The sequence below is a fragment of the Perca flavescens genome, chromosome 4, assembly GCF_004354835.1.
Source record: "Perca flavescens isolate YP-PL-M2 chromosome 4, PFLA_1.0, whole genome shotgun sequence".
NCBI lineage: Eukaryota > Metazoa > Chordata > Actinopteri > Perciformes > Percidae > Perca > Perca flavescens.
The window spans coordinates 32,290,299-32,312,055 of NC_041334.1; the positions used below are offsets into that span (position 1 = coordinate 32,290,299).

At 40.4% G+C, this 21,757-nt stretch overlaps 1 protein-coding gene across 1 annotated transcript in view; it reads right to left on the reverse strand.

The window, feature by feature from the left end:
• Window positions 1-311: 311 nt before the first annotated feature.
• adamts9 (ADAM metallopeptidase with thrombospondin type 1 motif, 9) overlaps window positions 312-21,757 on the reverse strand; it is a 50,567-nt gene continuing 29,121 nt past the window's right edge. The window contains exons 29-40 of the mRNA XM_028576979.1: window positions 17,910-18,080; window positions 15,286-15,462; window positions 11,143-11,313; window positions 10,788-10,982; window positions 10,094-10,223; window positions 9,591-9,685; window positions 8,877-8,971; window positions 8,601-8,734; window positions 8,094-8,185; window positions 4,937-5,041; window positions 3,059-3,167; window positions 312-2,652 (exon numbers count right to left, since the gene is read on the reverse strand). Coding sequence (XP_028432780.1) covers window positions 3,078-3,167; window positions 4,937-5,041; window positions 8,094-8,185; window positions 8,601-8,734; window positions 8,877-8,971; window positions 9,591-9,685; window positions 10,094-10,223; window positions 10,788-10,982; window positions 11,143-11,313; window positions 15,286-15,462; window positions 17,910-18,080 — 1,455 coding nt within the window. The 3' untranslated portion in view covers window positions 312-2,652; window positions 3,059-3,077. The remainder of the gene's footprint in view (window positions 2,653-3,058; window positions 3,168-4,936; window positions 5,042-8,093; window positions 8,186-8,600; window positions 8,735-8,876; window positions 8,972-9,590; window positions 9,686-10,093; window positions 10,224-10,787; window positions 10,983-11,142; window positions 11,314-15,285; window positions 15,463-17,909; window positions 18,081-21,757) is intronic.

The window sequence follows — 21,757 nt, forward strand, 5'->3', positions numbered from 1 at the left end:
TCCTAAAATCTGTCTGAAGGGAGTCTTTTAAACGACTACCAAAGGTTTAAAGGTAATTTCCCTGTTTTATTTTTTGTCTTCTGAAATCTGCTCAGCAGTGAATTACTTTTATTTTGGAAGACGAGTTTTGTCTGTCAGGTCACAAGCCAGACTGTCATGATGGTAGAAGCTGTGTAATCATAATTAAGCAGAAGCAACGTGGAGCGAGAATGTTATGGTCTGACTATTATATTTTTACAGCCAGTGTTGTAGTTGGATAATACATTAAGGATCAAGTGGATTATAAATAATTTATTAGTGTGAAAAGCAGACATGCAAGCATGACGTAATATATCAGGCATTTTATTTCTTTCTGATCATTGCTTATCTAATCTCATATATAATCATGCTTTTCATATGGCAGCACCAAACGTTGCTTATACAATCTATGCAGTTATGACATAGGCCTACATATGAATAAATGTATTCACAAAACAGGAAATGTGTTGTCAGACATTTTTTGGCAATACTGAATGGTAATTCCTAGTCATTTATGGTCAAAGCCTATGTACATTCACATAAAGAAATGGTAAAATAAATATATGTAAAATAAAGCATACATAATGACACTTTGTTAAACTTCAATAATACATTTTCAGTTACCTGATTAACATGTGGCAAATGTGTAAAATACACTTAAATATCATGATAATCCCTTCATTTATGACACCTGAGAACTCTATTGACTGAACTAAAGTCTGACATTCACAATGAGAAGTGCATTTATCAGTTGCAACTGTGTCTTTATAGATCATTTCATACTTGTATAGAGGCAGATTAAGACTGTGAAATTCCCTTTGGCTGAAGTATGCACATTATCGTGTACAGTAAGGCACTGAAATAGCACAAAATACAGAAAGGCTTACAAAAGCAAATATGGCTTCTTCAAAACGTTGTACATAAAGTATGCCCCCTGCAAATCTACCATAGGCACAGCTAAGGCTTAAAGAACATAAAAAGTATTGATTTTTGTATTTTATTCTATACTGTCTGAATTCTTCTTGTGTATTTCAATGTTTGCTCACAAAACTGCATGAACCTGACTAAAGAGATACATACTTATACACAAAAGGTGACCTGATATTGTCACAAAAACAACACGTCAAAATGCTCTAAAAAGAAGCATTCAGTATGTACAGTTTGGACAGACTCTTTAAAAACACAAATGGAGAGAAGAATGTGAGGTACAGAAGGCAATGGTTTACAAGCAGCATCTGGACAGAAATCATGCTGCGGGGCCTGTGGGCTCAGCAGTTTGAGAAGTGTCTCCAGGGCCAGACCAGTGCATTATATCTCTGGAGTATATACTGGAATTTTATTGGCCTGAAGTCTTTCTTTCAAGTTACTCCAGATAAGATAACCTGTCTGTTTTGTAAAAGCTAAAGGCTAATGGCTCCCCTTGGTCACTGCACGCTACCTGGGAGATACGCAACAACACAGAGGAATTTGGTTCTCTCTGATGTCTGGCAGCATAATCTCTACAGTTCTTGTAACCAACAACCTTCTTCAGTGATCCAGTAATGTGTTCCAGTGTGTTTGTGTGTGTACAATGTGTTTGTGTATGGTTAAACGTCTCACTTCCTCCAGTCTGGCCTGTAAATCCCACCTCCACACCAACTCATTCTAGGAATGTACATTATTATTATACCCTTCAACTGCCTCACAGTTGCTCTCCTATACCTTCTGTCCTCTTACTGCAGAGCGGTTGCAGCTGATCGTTTACTTTTATCTCAAACAAAAGCATGAATGGATCTTTTAAATCTAAACATAATTAGAATGATACTATACTACAGCCTGACCACAATCCAGTTGGTTTGCAATAACCGCTTATGAATGTGATTGGCTACACAACACAACACCTCAAACGTACCGAGATGAGAAGTGCGCTAAGGAGCGAAGCACTGAGTGTTGTAGACTGCCACAAGGTACAGTAGCTTATTAATTGGAAGTAGCTGGACGAAATTACAGCAAGAGTTGCCCACAAGAACTTAGAACTGGAAGGATCACTGGACTTACTGGTAACATCTGACTGGGAAATTCACTAAACTTACACTTCACTAAACCAAGAAAGTCCTCTTAAGGAGCTGCTCAATAGCACACAGTATAAAACAGGACAACGGTTATACTGGTGTGTATCTGTGCATGTGCTCGCTAATCTGCCTGAAGTAATAAAGGTTTTAAAAAAAGACACATTAATGGTCTGGTGAGCATAACAACAATAGCATTATTGGAATCAACCCAACTTAATAAATTGGTCTAAAAAGGAACATATGGCTGTGACACATGTCGCGCAAAGTAATGTCAGTACTAAAAGGTCCAAATGGCAAATATCCAAATTGGAAGGCACATTCTGGCGAAAATATGATAAATGGGAACTGTGTGGTGTTCGCTATTGACAACAAAACAGTTCAATTATATGACAATACAAAAATAAATGGAGAGTACAATAAATAAGACATGTCTATCTTGCTATGTACAGTACTTACACCAGAGTCATTTACACTATACACACATAGGAGTAAAAGAGGTCAGGGCAGGTTTGAGCTCTGAATTGGCTGTAGCACCAAAGAGAAGGGATGTCTTGTAAGACGACTGCCAAGATGAATGGAAATGCTGAAAAAAACAAACATGCCAACTACATTAATAATCAGACAGGTAATCATTAAAATTCATAAACCTGCACAGTATTAAACAGATTGTACAAGGGAAAGATATTCAGTGAACAGAATTGCAGATTGTAGTCATATATTTGTGTAATATGAAAAATTCAGTTGACTGACTGAAAATATAAGTGATTTATTCCTCTGTTTACAAGCATTACTGGTGTAGATCATCCCTTATGAGCATTAAAAACATGAATAACATAAATACTTAAGTAAGATTTAGTTGTTGAGTTGGTCAGCAGGTTCCAGTTACATATTTTGAATTTTGGTGATTGAGGCTAAACTCTCATCTTCATTTGGATTACAGATTATGCCTTTTATAATTGAAAAATGTTGTTGTTATATATATCCCACACCTGTTTGATGGCATTAGATCTACTCCACTGTCACAGGCAGACTGGAGCCAGAGGACGGTGTACATTTACCACAGTAGCCTCCACACATTCCTGACACTCTGCTGCCATCCTGTGGACACAAGAGGAATAACATCAGTAAGGTGAGATTCTGCTGCTGGTGCTTAAAGGTCCCATGGCATGACAATTTCACTTTATGAGTTTTTTTTACATTAATATGAGCTCCCCTAGCCTGCCTATAGTCACCCAGTGGCTAGAAATGGTGATAGGTGTAAACCGAGCCCTGGGTATCCTGCTCTGCCTTTGAGAAAATGAAAGCTCAGATGGGCCAATCTGGAATCTTCCCTTTATGACATCATAAGGGGAAAGGTTACCTCCCCTTTCTCTGTTTTGCTCGCCCAAAAAATTTGGCTCGCCCATGAGAAAGAGAGAGACATCATGGCTTGCAAATGAGAGAAGCATGGCAGTTGGTCAAGGCCACACCCCCCACCCTCCACCTTGCCCCCCCCCCCCCCCTCTCTCCTCCTCAATAGCATTTAAAGCTACAGACACAGAAATGGCACGTCCTAAGGACAGCTCGTTGTGGGACTGGCTCTAGTAGCTGTAATTCTGCACCAAGGCAGAATTTCGGGAAAGAGACTTCAGATACAGTATAAGGGGACCACTAAGGCCTATATAAAAGCATCCAAAAAGCAGCATGTCATAGGACCTTTAAGTGAACTTATTTTACAATGTTTTGTAATATAGCCATACAGATGCTAAATATAAGAAAGAAACATATGTAAAATATAAATATGGGATAACTTTTTTTTCAGGATGACAGCTTGTTTGATTTCTCTGTCCTGTGCTGAAGAAATATTTAGTTGAAGCAGTTTTCCCTGTTACTGATCTAAACTATCAGCGTAAAACAGATGTTAGATTGAGGAATCTGTTAAGAAAAAAAAAACATCACTTCACAACACTTGCTGCAGGGTTGTTTTGGTGCCTCTCAAATTAGCTTTTCCTTTTCAAAAGGCACACAAAGGCTGAGGCCCACCAGGCAGCTTGTTACCAGGTTTGAATTGGGTAATCACATGCATCATAATGGACGGTTTCGTCCAAACATCTAGAAACAAAGGGGAACTTGCATCAGACGTGTACACCAAAAACACTATCCCACGACATTATGGCCACAGCGCAGTGGAAAGTGGTTTGTCTGATCTCCTCTGGAGTGCTCTCCCCATTCCACTGTCACAACCTGGCTTTATTTAAACTGCCTGGAGTGCCCATGGCTGGCTATGGATATCAGACCATGAACACTTTTTGGCATTACAACCGGCTCCTGTTTTCACCTTACCAAAGTGCACTCTCCAGCTTGAGCTCCATTTCAAAAGAGGAGGGTGTGGGAGCATTTGAGAGAGCAGTTGCCCAATAAGGGTCCTTTCTCAGTGAGTTTATGGTGAGAAGTGAAACTGGAAATACAGAACCCACTTTGGATATGCCCATTTAGAGCTCTGAAGCCAAGAGGACATGCAGAGAGAAGAAATTGTGGAGGTAGGGATGAAGTATAAGAGCAAACAGAAAGGAACAGAGAAGATGAGGCAGTAAAACAAAGAGAGTTACAGATAAGTAGAACAATGTCTGCTGTAAAAGAGTTGCCAGAGAATCTTGAACAATAATGAATGATATATAGTTACAGAATAGTTACATTTAAGTGCCCAAGATGTCACAGAATATATATTGGTATTTTATCATGAATGAATGGGGGGTTATAATGACGTTATTTGTCCGTCATATTTTTAAAGGGTGTACTCAAAATCTTTAAGACTGCTCTGTTGAAGTTTGCTGTAATTTGGGGTGTTTTCTTGGATATTGGACATATATTGGACATATTGCCAATACCTGTGATTTTTGTACATCAGACACTGCATAGTTGCCCTGGGAGATCCACGAGGAGTCCTTAGCAACCTTAAAACCTGTTCCTGAGAGGTTGATCTTGAACCGCCCCTGAAAGAAGGGACAAAGACAGACAGAGAGAGAGGGAATATAAATAAGATATCCCAAAGAAATGTATCAAAGAAATGTCAAAGAATATAGTGTTAATTTCGACAGATTAAATATGTTCGTCAACAACCTTTTTTTCCATGACTAAGACGAGATAATGACGAGACTGCACCAATGTCCAAAAACGCTGACTATGACTAATTAACATGCATTATTGTTAACGAAAAAAGACGAGACTAAAATGTTTTGCATAAAATAAAATAAGATAAAATCTCTCTTCATTTTCGTCTACAATTGTCTCTACTTTTTCATCATGAGATAGAATATTCAGCTGTTATGCCTTCAAAATATTCCAAATGAGTTTGTGCTGCTGCTGCCAGCCTGTGGCTGCAACACGAAACTACAGGGAGCAAGAACACAACACCCATAGACAGTAGCAAACACCAGAGATTTCTGCCAGAGCGCCAACGACATGCTAGGTAGAAGGAAGCGGCTCGATATTTGGTCGCATTTTACGTACATTGATATTGACAAAAAGTCAGAATGTGTCATTATAACTGACAGGGAAGCACTGTGAACAAAAAATATCGGGGAAAAACACCACCAACCTTAAGCGACATCTAAAGACTAACCAGCCACACATTCACGTAAGTTCACTTAAATTAACGTCTCATAAGCTAATGGTGATTTTAAGCATCTACGCTGTAAATCAACCAGTTAGCTATGGTATTGTGGCACATACATTATGCAGGATATATTTTATAGCCATTATACCAGACTTGCTAGTTGGCTATCAAGTTGTGAAGGGAATAAAAACAAATGGCAAAGCTAACGTCGGTTTGAAGTTAGATGTTAGATTGAGCTCCTATCCTAGCATCTAGCTATGCATGTAACACTTTTAGTTTAACATTAACTGTTAGATGGCTATCATATCAAAAGGTAGACATACTATAAAGGCTGGTGGTTATCAGAAATAATCTCAGAAATAACTATTTTTTTTTTACTAAAACTTGACTAAAATGACGAGACTTTTAGTCGACTAAGACTTGACTCACAAAAAAAGATATGTGAATGACTAAATATGACTAAAACTAACAAGGACATTTGGCACAAGACTAAGACTAAATTAGGTGACTAAAAAATAGGTGACAAAATGAAAACTAAACGAATACATGAGACAGGCCAAGGTGCTGGATGTTACAAGAATAAATATTTCTATATCAATTAATGACAACAAGCTAACTGTAGTGTTTTGGGACATTTTAAATGTAACATACATATCCCAAAACTAGAGGCATGAACTGGTAGTAAAAGGATGGATACTGATGAAGTTTTTTTAAATAGAAGACAAGTTTTCATGTCATACTGTAGAGAAGCAGAAGTGTAATTAATAACTAGAAAAGTCCGCAAGAAATTTTGACAGTGTGCCTATTACTTAGCCTGACAAGCCAGACCCACATCCAGATGTTGGGTCTGGGAACTCACCATTGGCAGGGCTCGATCCGAGGGGTGGGATAAACGGTTGTCTTTCAAATTCCCTCTGCACGTAATAGGATAGCGCTACAACCAGGCAGAGCAACGAAGAAGGTAGCGGAGCTAGTTGATAGATTAAACTTTTGCCGTATCCGGTCGGCAAAACTCCGAACACATCTTCCTTTTTTAAGAATGATTTCTGTGCCGTTCTTTGTTCTTTTATCAAAGAAAAGCTTGACTCCAAGTCTTCCAGAAGTCCGCTGTTCCCAGCAGCAGCAGCAGCCATAAGCCCCGCCCACCGACTCTATACACTATGTGATTGGCCTGACCAAAATTTGGTTTTTGCAGCTTGAAAGTCAACGGAGAGTGCCTAGACCCCCCCTGGCTGCCAAATAAATTTGCTGCCACAAGGGCGAGTCTAGATTTCTAGGCTACCTATTACTTGGTGCCCATCCGAATAACACTGGCTAACAGTAAATCTGCTGTTTAACATGTCCTAAAAAGAGAGGACAACACGGCCTACAGTAAAGAGTCTCCATGATAGGAGGTGTGTGTGTCAGAACTTGTTGCTATGGTGATTTCCGCAGTCAGGGAGTAGAGGAGGGAGGGGGAGACAGTATCTTTCATGGGTCAAACATGTCCATTTAATGATAATTACACCTCTCAAGTTTGTTCTGTAATTCAAAAACCGTGGGTCCAAACAGCAAAATATTATCATCACAGAAAGATAAAAGTCTGGCGAACGCATTGATGTGGTTTTTATGTTTGTGCTGTCAAATATATGGGACACAGAGCAGGTAACAATCAGGGAACCGTCTGCGTCCTTCCAAATATTTTTTTTCATTGTTTCTATCGGCAGTTGGTATTAACAGAGCCAAAAGTTTAAGTCCGGTGGATTCCATAGTTACATAATGTCTGTTCCTACATTTTGACCAACCATGATGTATGAAGAGTGAAAACTGTAGGGGAGAGAGCAATTTGTTTGCAGCTCCCCCCCTCTGTCCTCCCCTCTGGCCCTCAACATTCTGTCCCCGTACACACACATTGGAAAATCTGAAACGGTCTGAAAATTGGACGATACCTAAACTGCGATTTGGTAGAATTTGTGCTTGATATCAGAATGCCCATTCAGCCCAATAAAGGCCAAAGTCTTGTCTTCGGTTTAAACTTTTAATTATTTTTCAGTATGGTGATACAGTAAGGCCCCAAAGAGGGGTTGTTTTGAGCTATGTTAAGCGATTTCCCAAAGATTTCCCATTAAAGTCTATGGGAAATTTCGTTTTTTGTTGCAGATTTCGTGAAAACCGTGCGGCAAATCTCTTACACACGTTTTGATGTATTTTATAAGCGGATTGCTGCTATTGCAGCACATCGGCAGACTGAACTAATAAGTTAACGACTGCATACTATTTAGGTATGTCTGTTCCAAGGCATTCCAGCTCAATGCAATGGCTTACCAGGACACTTAAAAGAAGCGAGCCATCATTAATGTTACTAGTTAAATTTGTGCTTTTCCTGCAGTCTGCTGTGAAAAAGGGTCTTCCCTTCCCGTCATATAATTAACAGCTGTTGTTGTTCTCACCTGTGGACAACGTGCGGCGCTGTAGCAGTCTCCAGCTGTAGCAAATGGAACATTCTTGCCTTCATGGGTGACAGAAAACTGCCAATCTGTAGCTGCGTAACAAGATAAACAAACACGCTAATCAGGTATGACGTGACAAATATTCTTGCTACAGGACCTCAGATGAACTTTTATAATGATAGTCTTACATCTGCCATAATGACTTGTGTTATATAACTAGCCTAAATCTAGCCTTAGTTTTAGGGTCAGCCTAATGGCAATATCAGTATAATTTCATCTACTTAGAGCAGGTTTATTTAATCCCCTCAAGCCTTGTAATTGTGTGTTGCTGAAATGAACCTTGAAGACATCTTGAATCCATTAACCCTCATGAGCACGGACATAATGAAATGGCAAAGGAAGTTCTTATTTGAGAGTAATGTGGAGTTAACACTGGCACAGGATGCTGTTGTATGTGTGTGTGTTTGTGTGTACAATCTGATTTTTGCGTGTGTACGAGCCACTCACTGATGATGTTCATCTTGCGGAGGTCCAGGCGGACTCTGGAGAACGTGGTGATGCCGGCAGCGCTGTAGTCTCTCCGACAGTCACAATCCTCTCTTCTGGAGTCATTGGCTGGACACCGAGTGGGGTCGTTGAGTCTGGCAAACACACGCACACACACAAAATACCTTAGCTCAACTTTACACTTACATGGAATTTCTTCATTTACAGACTAAAAACAATGCCAGGAGTTCTGTAATAAAACAGGCTATTCTTACTGTTATCCTATTAGTCGTTTACCTGAAGCCAAAGATCTCTGAAAAATTCTCTCCTTCTCCTGTAGTCAAGGTGATGTACTCCTGTGGAGTCTCTGTCTGCATTCCGGCACAGTAGACCTGAGGAGAAAAAGGGGGAAGAGGAGGAGGAAGAGGAGGAGGAGGAAAGGAGAGGAGGTATCCAGAGGGAGGAGGAGGAGGAGGAGTAGAAGGAAAAGGGAACCAAGGGTGAAGGAAAGAGATGAAGGTGGTTGGACGGTAGAAAAAATAGAAGTACAGATTAGGAAAGGAAGAACAATAATGGTGGTGAGAAGGTGAGTAAAAGGAGTAGAACAGAAGAAGTTATTATTGCAATTGCAAACCCCAGCAAATACAGAAGCACAATGCAGACAATCCCTACAGATGACCTAAACTGGCACGCAAAGAATTTCCTATGACTGTGTGTTGGGAAATATGCTGCATCTTCAAATGTGTACACTAAGCTGCAGCACCAAGCATATGCCTAAACACATGGTAGTAGAGATGAATTCTAAGCACAATGTACTGTAATGCAGTCACATACACAGTCACAACATGGCTACAAAATGTTCCGTCAGTGTTTAAGTCATCTGAAATGTCATGAGAGAAGTGATAATGACCTACTTTGCAATTGTCCCTCTCCCCTCATAAATAAAACCTGTTATGGCTTCAGAAACTGTGCTCTGTGCATTTCTGAGGTAATGAGATACTATAATCGTACCTTGAGCGCTTTTCCTTGAATTTTGAGGAAGTGTTCGCTGTCTGGGAGGGGCCCGTTCATGCTCTGGACGTCTTGACAGCTGGAAGGCAAATGGCCTTAGAGACACAAAAGAAGTAGAAACAAGTATGTATACGGTGTATTATGCAAAGATTTAACCCAGGACAGACACTCAGGCTTTATGCACACACATGTGCACGCATGCAAACACAAATTTCAGGAGTTAAGTCAAGTGTGGCAAATCGCTGCATCGAATCAAAGAAAATGAATAGCCATTCACACTTTGATGTCCCATCCTACCGTAGGGAAGTAAATACACTGGACAGTGAATCTTTGATGTTAGCCTCGCATCATAAATATTTCACTAAAGGCCAAATCCCTGAGATGACCGGATCACGTCAAGCCATACCTAATACTGGAATTTGGGATGCGTTCAGTTGGCCTGTACTTAACCATGGTAGCCATGACCTGTGTTGAAAGAGCAGCCGTTTCCTCCCAGTACTCACAGCTTGGATTTCTGCACACTTTCCTGGCCTCTGGCATGGCCTCTTCAGAACACCTATTGCTTTCCTGACCATCTTCTGACACACACTGCACCGTCCTCTCCATCACTCCGTCACCACAGCTCGTTGAACACTGGTGGGGAGGAAGAGAACCATGACAGTGTGAAATAAAACTTGCGATGTCCGTCATGTCAGCAGTTTTTATCTTCAAAGTGGCCCCTTCATAAAAGGGTGCGTGCATGTATCATTTTTTCATTTTAATATTATTTATCATTTGGCTATGACACAGGTTGAAGCCAAAGGTACAATGTTCTTAATTTCAGGCAAAACTCATTTATATTTTAACTTGAAAACTCATGTATGAAAAAAGTAATGTGCATGAATTTAAATTTACATTGCCAGAAGATTTGCCAAAGAAAATGTGAATTAACGTACATTTCCATACTGTTATGTGAATGTTAGGAGTTGACTGCAATATTTTGTTATTTGGACAACTATTACAAATAGTTACAATTAGTCACAAAAGAAATGGAGGGGAAAAAAACGTGTTTAACTTGAATTTATTAATGTTTCAGCTTTTTTCTAAAGTTTATTTTTTGACAAGGTCTCATGGGAAACTAACACTAATCATGCATGTTCCACCAAAACAAACACTGATAAATGACTAGACAACATTTAGAACCATGGACTCGCTCACCAGTTTCCAGATTCCAACCCTCCACTCCTGCGGCGGTGGGCATGGGTCCAAATTACAAGGCATGTAGCTTTCAGGGGGTGTCCCGGGGCAGTTGGACAAAGACTGATGGCTGTACTCATAGTTGTCATTCTCCACATGCACCTCGCTGCAGGAGATCAGACGCTGGCGGTAGCCCTGACCACAGCTGGCTGAGCACTGGAGGAAAGAATAAATCACCGGCATGAAATAACAATAATAAGATGTTCATATAGAAAATATTGTCTATTCAGAGCAAACTGACTTTCTACAATTGAGATCGCTAAGCCTTTAGTGGGGCTACATCATTTAAATGGCACACAGCTTCTTTGGCTCTCACCTCGGTCCATTCCCCTGTGATCCAGATCAATTCACAGGCGTGGGTGTTACAGCTCTCTATGTCTGGAGGTCTGATCTGGTTCACACAGTAGATCTCATGGACCTCCTGCTGGTCGTGGTCCACACACTGCAAGGCTCGTTGTTGGTGGCCTGCTCCACACGACTTACTGCACTATAGTGGCGACAAGACAGACACTGGCCTTTTACAAGAATGGCAAATCATGTATGAGTGGTATTAGGAGAAGCATTATGACATTCCTACATCTAGATGCAATGTAAATGTTTTGCCTTTTGATTAAAGTGGACCTAGTCTCTCTCAACGGATGTACATTGCTGGGATAAAGATAAAGTCCGTCCCCTCTCGCGATCTCCGCTATCGAGGCTTAACACCACCCAGTACGGTTGGAGAAATAATAATACAAACACGCCAGAGTTTTTAGATAGGCAGTGTAGCCAGACCATACTCCCTCACTGACACAGCACTGTAGAGATAGGCAATGCAAGACTAAAGTGGACCTAATTGCACAGGAAGCTGCATGTGCATCTATGAGGTTTTAAAGTAGGGATTATCAATAATAATCAATGTAATGGTATCAATGCAAAAGGAAGAGCAAGGTTGAACAGTATGAGATTTGTGTCTTCTTGTAAAGCAGTACCTTCACTACATGGGATGGGACTACGGCATGAAGATGTCAAAACAGTAGACAAGAGCAGGGAGGTAAGCACTGTGTTGTTGAGCAGAAGAACCTGAGCTGAGCACAGTCCTTAGAAAAGATTCCACAACTTGTAAGTCCTGAAACAGTTTACAGTCCATGCCAACAATTTGTCTAATGAAAGGTCAGAGTGGAAATTCACTAGCATTAAGCAACTGCACACTGTCCCCCAAAAAACAAGAATATCGCAATATAGGCAATGCTTTTAATTATTGAGCAAATTTCTGGCAGACACCCACTATCTCAATGTTTTACAGATAAAACCTGTGTTTGCCCCATTCATATCAGTCTCTCACATCACAGCTTTACCACAAATTAGACCAGACCTGATATAAGTACTACAGAGCTGCTTCTTGAAATATATGAAGCAACATAGGCCCTATCTCTGTGACTAACATGAGAAATAAAAAAGACAGGCAAAGAGTAACACCATGAGAGTATTGACCTATTGTTTTCTCAATCAGGAGGATACAGAAAAGGTGCATTTAAAGGTATAGTTCAATCTTTTGGGAATTCTGCTTATTTTCTCTCTTGTCCAAGAAACAGTTACAGCAAGTAACTCCCATTAAAGCCACAACTCATTTTTACATTCCTGATTTTCTACAGATTAAACAAACAAAATATAACTTCTAAACTATATAGGTATAGTGGTGTTGGTAGACTCTTTTTTTTTTTTTTTTTTGGACACGGCAAAGCTAGCTGTTTGCCCCGTCTCCGAGTGTTTATGCTAAGCTTAGCTAACTAATTCCTGGCTGAAGCTTGATATCTAATGTACAGACATGAGATCTCGGCAAGAAGGTGAGGACGCATATTTTTGATTGGTGTTGCTATGAAAGTGGTGTCCTTAAATGAAGTGTTCTTGACGGCAAGATCAAAGCCAACGAATCACCTGGACCCTGTATGTCTTACTACATCCAGGTCCATGTAATAACTCAACTATTACGACATTCAATCTGCAAGAGACATAAGTTAAGCACTTAACATTTTAGCAAGGGCTCAGAGAGGCTTCCACTTGCGTCAGAAACACTCTGTGCTGTTACAAATGCAGCCGACCCCAGCTGGTCTTCATCACTCTTAATATTTTCAACACTGTCAAACAACTCGAACTGCTAGGCTGCTGCACTATACACAAATGAAACGTAACCTGCATGACAGGTTTTGGTAATCAACAGCAGACAAAGCTATAAGCAAAAACATTTCACAGGTTAGGCCTGTAGAAAGAAGCTACGTGGGCAAAGAAGTAAAATGTTGGCGTTAGACATCGTCTCTGGTTTGTGGAGATTGTCTCCACAGTGTATAAAGTCTATAAAACACATATGTTAACCCGTGCCAGGTGAACTGTTGTAATTACTTTGAGCTGTTAATTGGAACACCCAGGCAGAGAGCTCCAAACAATTCTCCAGATTAATTAGACTCTCCTATCAGAGGAGACATTTCATGCTGCTCAGTGACCCAGATTCAACATCACTTGAACACAGTGAAGAAGAAACTCCTGCTGCAGCTGCCTGTTCTAATAATCCCAACTCTCAACAAGGATGTGTAGCCTATAGAAACTGGCTGAATGATGCTCAGCAGGAATGCCCATTAAATATAGCCTAGGTATGACTGTACGATATCAAGCAACAAGACTCTAAAAGATATATAACAGTATTCGTGCACTTTACAAAATAATAATATTCAATTATGATTAAAAAAAATCAAATTAATAGGAGAATTTTTTTAAACTTTTATGTCCCTGTAAATATGGTTTCATATCAATTTTCTCTATAAAATAAAATATTATTGAGTTAAAAAAGAAGCAAACAATCAAAAGTTAGGGGAGAAAAAACATTTGTATTATTAATAATAGTATAAAGTCAAAACGTCAGCTAAGCTGTTTCACCAGGACTGTTTGAGTGTGGTTTGATGAAATTGAATTGATAGTGACCGGGGAAGCGATATTACGAATCCCACTATGGCCCCGCCAAGACCCGCCCTTCAGTAGCATTTATTGGCCAGGCGTCCATGAGAACACAAGGTAACGTAACCCCATTTGTTCAGGTCCTATCCCTTGACCAATTGGATATCCTAACCTTAACCACTCAAGGTGAAATGCCTAACCCCAACCAATCGAGCTGCTTCGTAGGGCGGGTCTTGGCGTGGCCATAGTGGGAGTCGTAATTTTGCGACCGGGAAACAACCATAGACAGTATATAAACTGATAGGATATTAGAAGCACTTTTCCGGTGATGGCTAAGCGTTACTGCGCAGCCTCCAACTGAGAGAGACAACGTAAATGTGACGTGAGCAACCTGTCTGAAAGTTGTAAGTCTTCTGGTAGCTGTGCCAAGAGAAATCTCAATCATTCCCAATCTTCCAGAGACGGAGAGCGTAGGTAAATGTAAGGAGATAACATAGACACAGGCTAATTATTGATAACTAAAATGCTAGTTAACATTAGTAATTAAACTTAAACAGCTAATGTGAGTCGAAACTGCCTGCGAGCTTCTCCTGTAGGCTACTATACGGTAATTCCTCTACTGTGTAACTAATCATTAGCCTATTTTTACAAAAACATCTGTTACGCAGCCATAACGGGAGGTACAAGGTAAGGGAGCCTTTTATACATTGTCGTGTTTCTTTAGAAATAAACAATGGACATATGAAGTCTTTAAATGCTTCAGATGTAAAGTTATTCACTGTCAAAGTGACGTCAAAATGAATGGCAGTCAATGGAATGCTAACGAGAGGTGATATTGTTGTAGCATCAAAATGGCGCAATAGGAGGTTCAAGTTCTGAAGTGAAGCTTACCCCTTTGGGAACAACCCCCAAACTGTATTCACATTTTCATTCAAATATTTCTAAATCCTGATTGGTGCACAACTCTATACTATGCCACATCACTTATTTTTAACTGAGACCCGCCCACTTCAAACCAGTGGGAAGCACCCATTTGTTTATATATATAAATAGACAAATTTCTCATAAGAAATACCAAAACTGGCAGAACATAGCGTTTATGTAGGTCCACACTCATAATAAGAAGCTGACTGAGAAAATTGGTTTTCTTAGGGGCAACATGTGGGCTTAATGTTTAGATAATTAAAAATCATGACACAGTTGTGCATTTACTTACTAAGGCTACACTTAACTTTTCAACTGCTTCTAAAAAAGCGGATTAGCCAATCAGCATTGAGGCCGGAATAATCCATTTTACAACGAGACTTGGGCTGTGTTAAAAAAAGAAAAAAAAAAAAAAAAACATCATCTGATTTTCACAAGGGCCATGCATCTCCTCTCTCCTCCCCTGTGGCCCCCTGGCAGCAGCAGCCTAACCGCTGACTGAAGCAGCGACTCAAACTGCAGATAGGACTCGCCCGGTGGAGACAAAGCTGTAAAACTAGGCTACTTTTTTCAGCACACAGGTTGCTTTTCTGCACAGGCAGCTTACCGTCTGCCAGTCTCCTTCTCTCCACCGGTACCGAGAGGGACAGTCAGCGACCCGACAGCTCTGGCTGGACGCGGGTCTGGAGCGCTGAGAACAGCCGGTCTCCAGCGGGCTCCGTCGGGCTCCGTCCTGGCAGAACACCTCCCGTCGCCGGATGCCGTCGCCACACGATGCTGAACACTGAAAGCAGGACAGATAAGTACTTTGAAAACATCCATTCAACCTTTATTAGGCCTACTCCGTTTAACTGTAATGTTTTACTGCATATCAAATGATCAGCTAATATTCCTGAAGAGAAGTAATAGTGTGGGGATCGCAATACGCAGTGAGTTTAATTAGGCCACAGTATGAATGTTTCTCATTTGTTTGCCGGCTGTGGTATTTTATTTTTTATAAAGTATGAAGACTGACGATAGCATTTATTTAAGGGAATATGCATGTCTAAAACCAACAAATATTTACTCTGTTTGTGTTCTAGATGTCACGTCGTATCCCTTACCTTGACTCATCAAGTAACTATGCACACATTCTGTCTAAATGTGAAAATGTGACCAATGCTGAATTAGATGTTTATAGATGTAAATGCACATTTGTCATTTTATTTTATTTACTAACCAAAGTGTTATATTAACAATATAAATGCATTACACACAGGACTTGGCGTAATGAGTATTAAATATGCAATGATTAAATATCTGCAACAATGCCACCATGTTCATATTGAAGTTATATGGTTTATATTAACATAACCTTAACTGGTGTTTGTTTATTTACAGAAATGTGAACAAATTCAAGTTGGAACCTGCAGTTGATGGTTTTGTGAAACTGTGTTTTTAATGAAAGCCTTTTCTGCTATATAATAAAACTTTGTTTTAATTCTTTTGGAGGTAATATTTAACAGTAACAGTTGTGTCTCTTTTCAAACAGATGTTGGTGATTCTGAACAACCTGCACTCTACTGATGTTAATGTAATGTTAATGAATTGCATAATACCTACATACGAATAGATAACTCATGTAGCTTTGAAGTGAAGGAATGTTTGAGGTCCAATATCACAGAATATGACTGATACAATGTTTAAGTCTCTGTGTATGTGTATATGAGAGAGACTGACACCAGCATCATAACTGCTCATTATTTTTGCAGATTAAGGGACCAGGACGTGATGAACTATGCAGATGATTAAGCTAAGGTTCCAGAGTTTACATGAATCTATACCAAATACAGACATATTTACATGTCCATTGATACATTTACGTGACACAACTTTACATATTTCACTGTGTATTATCTGCCATGCCATTTCAGAAGTTGACCCTGCTGCATTATGGGTGAACATGCTGTATTTGACAGAGGGTGCATTCCATTTGTACTCGATAGTTAGAATTTCTGAGTTCAAAGTCGGAAACACGTCCCCTGAACTCAGATTTCCGAGTTGGGAAGGCGGACAACCTTACAGTAACCCAAGCTCAAAATCCAACATGGCTGCTCCGTGCATCAACAGTAGTGAAAACTGTAGTAGCCGAACTTACAGTTTATTAGCACTTGTGTCTCATTTGTGTCTCACTAAATCAGTCGTACACACAGTCCTGTCCACCTTCTATCTGTGGACATGTTGTTATGCTGTTTGTATGCACACAAAAAACAGCGAAATGGGTTGTTATCAACTGGTATTGTTAACAATGGCTAACCTGGCTCGAGCAAATCCCACTGTGAATTCCGATTTGTTAAATGGAATGCAGTCAACTAGGGTGTGACGTCATTCCCAGCTCTGGCTTCCGACTTCCGAGGTAAATGGAATGCACTAAGAGTGCATTCCATTTGTGTGGAGTATCATTTTCTCCTGGCATGTGTCCTACTCCACAGCTGTTAAGAGACCCTTTCTGATGTGTGGAGCACAGATGTGGCTCTGTGCTTGGACACTTGGCCAGTGGGGTGAATTCAGAAAAAGAGGACATGAGAAAAGAGAGAGAGAGAGAAAACAAAGAGCAAAAGGCCTATGGAGAGTAAAGGAAGGGAAAGAAAAGGCGAACAGGCATCAGACGGGCTCTCCAGCAAGCCAGGTGGAAGTTGTGAGTGTGTCTGGCATGATGACGTCAGTGGATTGACGCTTTAGTAGGGTATTCAACAACAAAAAAAGACTAACATGTGGTTCCCATTGGAGAGGCAGAAGTTAGGGAGGAAAAAAAGTGAAAGAGGGCTTGAAAGAGCAACAGTCAGATTGATGATAAAAGGAACAGAGAGGAGAGAAATGGTAGAGATGAGGGGTAGATCAACAGGCTGGACTTAGGGGTGCACATCCCTCCTGCAGTCATATTTACTGTACTGTGAAGTTGCAAGCCCAGCATACACTACCTCAAAACCCCTGTTAGCAGGTCTTTGCTGCAATCACCATGTGATGTGTAAAAGCACCCTGCCTTAGTTAGTGGCCTGGCATGGTGCATAAACACAGTCAGGTTTAGCTGCAGATGTTTTCACATATAAGCACATATTTGCCAGCAAGCTGGTAAGCATTAAAGTGGAGAGAGAGAGAGAGAGAGAGAAAAAAAATGCTTACATGTCTGGCAGCGTGGGAACAAGAGTGGTAGAGGAGTGTTTTTTAGCAGCAGGGTTCAAAGAGTCCTACCTCTCCCCAGTTGCCAGTCTTCCACTTGGGACATCGACCACCTCTGCAACGCCTCTGCTTGCTGGGTTTAGGGGACAGATGCTGGCAATTTTCCTCTGGGACAGGGCGGCCTGACCCAGTCACACAGCCCACCTTACGGGACTTGAACCCTCTTCCACAGGAGGCAGAGCACTACAAGATGTCAAAAGAAAAAACAAGTGAAATTGAAATCAAAATGTATGTTTTGTATAATAAAAGGTAGATAACACTAAAGGCACAGCCATAATTCAAAACAAGCCAAGTATTTATTAACCAAGTAAATGTTGATCTGTGGATGTTTTTTGTCTCAAAACATAAAGAAATGTGATATGAGACCCAGTTCCACGTGAGTAGCTGGTCCAATGGCAAATTGTTCCCGATGACCACGGCAGCAGTTTGTTTCACCTCCGGGTTCACCGAGTTACCGGGAGTCTAACTCAGTGTGACAGGCAGACACACACACACGCACACACACACACACACACACATACACACATAGCAACGTTAGCTGAGGGCGTGGAGAAGGGCTAGACTGTGCTCGGATAATGAAAGGGGGCGTGGCATGTGGGGATGGATGGGAAACGACAGGCTCAGAGTTAAACGAGAATGCGGACCAGCGTGTGGTGCTGTCCTGACCAGCAAGGGACTGTACTAGACAGGAACATGATGTGACCTCCCACCTCATTCAGTGGGGAGGAAGGCTCACCAAAAGAGGGGCTAATAAAAATGCGTATTCCCCTTTTTAAAAAGCGGGCAACCCTAACATCCCAATTTGATTGGTAATGTGCTAGATTTATTGGAATTACTCATGTTGTTGGTGATGTCAGTCAAAACAATGAAGACTATTGAGGATTCAGTTTAGGGTGTTTTTACCATAGCAACTAAGTGAATCTTATATGGATATTGTTGTGATTAAAATCTTATAGAAATGACTGACTGTGTTGCTTGTATGTCTTTGGGACAGCGCTTTCCACGATGAATCGTAGCACATGAGTAGAAAACTTCATGGTTGATGTAATAAGCAACTTACAGTTCTCCTAATATTAAATACCACCACTGATTAACAACAGAGATTGTATTTTTTAATGTTTGGCCTGACATGAACAAAATATAACGTAACACATTAGCGTTAGATGAACTGTGGAGAGCAAGTGGGTCATCACAGGGGAAACTGGGCTTTCCAGTAAAGGTTCAAGTAATTAAAGAAAAACATTTACAATCCAAGGCAGTCTTCCAGACTGTTCTGTTTAAACGCCAAGTCATTCCTCAGAATACTTTGAGAATCAGTACAAATGTGACAATTTAAAACACTGTGTATCAGTACATGAAACCCCCCCACTGCAGTGTATCGACTTCTCTACGGTTCTGTATTTTATCCAGAGCAGTTCACAAAAACAAAAACAGCACTGCTCACACTTACTTGAACTTAACATGTTCTACTTCATCATACAATAAATACGCTATATAAACCATTTTATTTGCATCAATTTTATTTGCAGGAGGTAGAGCGGATCATCTACTAATCACAGGGTTGGTAGTTCGATCCCTGGCTCCTTCTGTCCACGTGTGAAAGTGATGAGTAGCTCCCGATGGGCAGGCAAGCGCCTTGCATCGGTGTGTGAGCGAGAATATGAATGGGTGCATGAGCACTGCAAAGCAGTCTTGTTGAGGGAGAAAAGCGCTGTATAAGTGGATTTACCATTCACCATAATGCTACATGAAATTTAAACGGTGTCGATCGCCAGTCTAAGTTTGAACTGCCTTCTAAACAAAGTTCAAAGGGTGATTACAATCAGATACAGATACATACTGCATCAGTCAAATCATACAATTATAATATAAATACACATCCAGACAGGCAAGTCATTGGTAAGCACAATGTGAAATAACCCCCCCCTCCCAAGGGAAAAAAAATTCCTATTCAACTTGGTTTTGTCTCTCAAACCCCTCCCCCACCCCCCCCCCCACACACACACACACACACACCAGAATCACTGCAGTTTCCCAGAACTCTGTCTGTGCTGATGGGATGAACGGGGAAGGGGCACCTCCCCAGATCAAACGTGACCCTTGACCCACCAATACATCACTGCATTGTCTTGCTGATGGCCCCCCTCATTCGAGTCACTGTCACCCATATTGGTACACTGTCATCAACTTGCATTAGACCAGAGTAGAGGGGCCTGACAGAAAGGGGCAAAGGGCGCTGGCAACTTCAGAGTGGAGCACGCGTTACCCGGCGTCCCAGAAAAAAGCCAGGGTAGGCATTAAGAGTGAATGAACACAGTAAATGAAATGGGAGGTATCCTGAGGCATTGTCACACAGGACAAAGATTTACCATGATGGAAAGATCTTTGAACTCCTGACACAGAGGGTAAAAGCATGATCGCTCAAAGAGGTCAGCAGAGGCCCTGACTACTTAAAATAACAAGGATATTGCTCAGTGATTTGTGCGTTTTCATTCAGGAAAAACACTCCGTTGAATGGACTGGGAGGACTGCTTGATAAGCTATTTGCGAGGCCTCTCTTTTTAAATTTTTGAGCTAAAGTTAAAGGTAAAACACTAAATAATATAGGACACTTCCTTATCCACAAACACAAATAAAGCAGGAGTTGGTAATCTTGAGTTAAATACTTCATTACAGGGCTAGCATCAGGTCTACAACGTTGCCAACAGCGAGGCAATTGGTGTAATGAATGTTGTTAGAGGTTGGTACTTGCATCACCAGTCCGTGTATGTTGCCAGTGAGTTGCAAGTTATTCTTTTCCTTTTTCTTTGCTTTCAGTGACCTGCTCAATGGATGTGACAAAAAATGTTAGTAACGCTTTAGATTACGGCCCACAACATAAAAAGTAATGCTTCCAAATTTACAGTGTGAATGTTTTACTAGTACGTACTGTTACATATGTGTACTTTAGGTACAAGTGAACAAGATGTGGAGTTAAGAGGAAGAAGGAGTTAACAATCTGTGAACTTATAAATGTACATACTTTTAAACATTAGGTATTTTTTAACTACCAGGTAACTATTCTAATATTACAGTGTACATGAGCGTGACCCTCCTTAAGAGCAAACACAGGTCATGAACAAGCGTCCACATCAACGTTTGCTGGTTAAGTGAGTGGCAGCTGAGACTGTGTTCTGTTGTGTGTATAGTGTTTTGTATAGCCATTGCCTTTGTTTTTGGTATTAGGTTTACTCCATTTTGGACACAAGTCTAAATTGTTGGAAGTTAGTTTACCGTTAAAAGAGATTCGCTGACTTTTAAATGTATCAAATGACCCAACTACGTAGTTTGTGGTGTATGGTAAATTTTGAAATAAGTCACAGCAGATGTATAAAGTGCTACAGAACTCATTAGCCTATCTTCCCCCAAAGGTCCAGGCTTGTTGCTCAGTAGGTCACACTGTACTACTTAATATTATAATAATAATAATTTTTACACAACAGTTACCCGTTAGTAAAAAAATACCTGCAGTATAAATGCTCTTTAAATTCCCAAATTGTAACACTTTTATTTCCTAATTTCACATCTTGTTCCCTTGCACCTACATGTATATATTGGTACATATTGTACTGGTAAAAAATAAAATTACACTGTAAATTGGAAATAATTACACTGTATGTTGCAGGCCATAATCTAAAGCATTACCGAACAATATTGTTCAAATAAAAATGAAAAAAGCCTTTGATAGTACCTCTACTTCACTTTAATCGTAACCTTTTCTGGAAATGAACAGAAATCCAACAAATCCATAAAAAAAATTAAATATTGACATAACATTATAATGAAGTAACAATAAATACAAGTAATTACATTAATATACA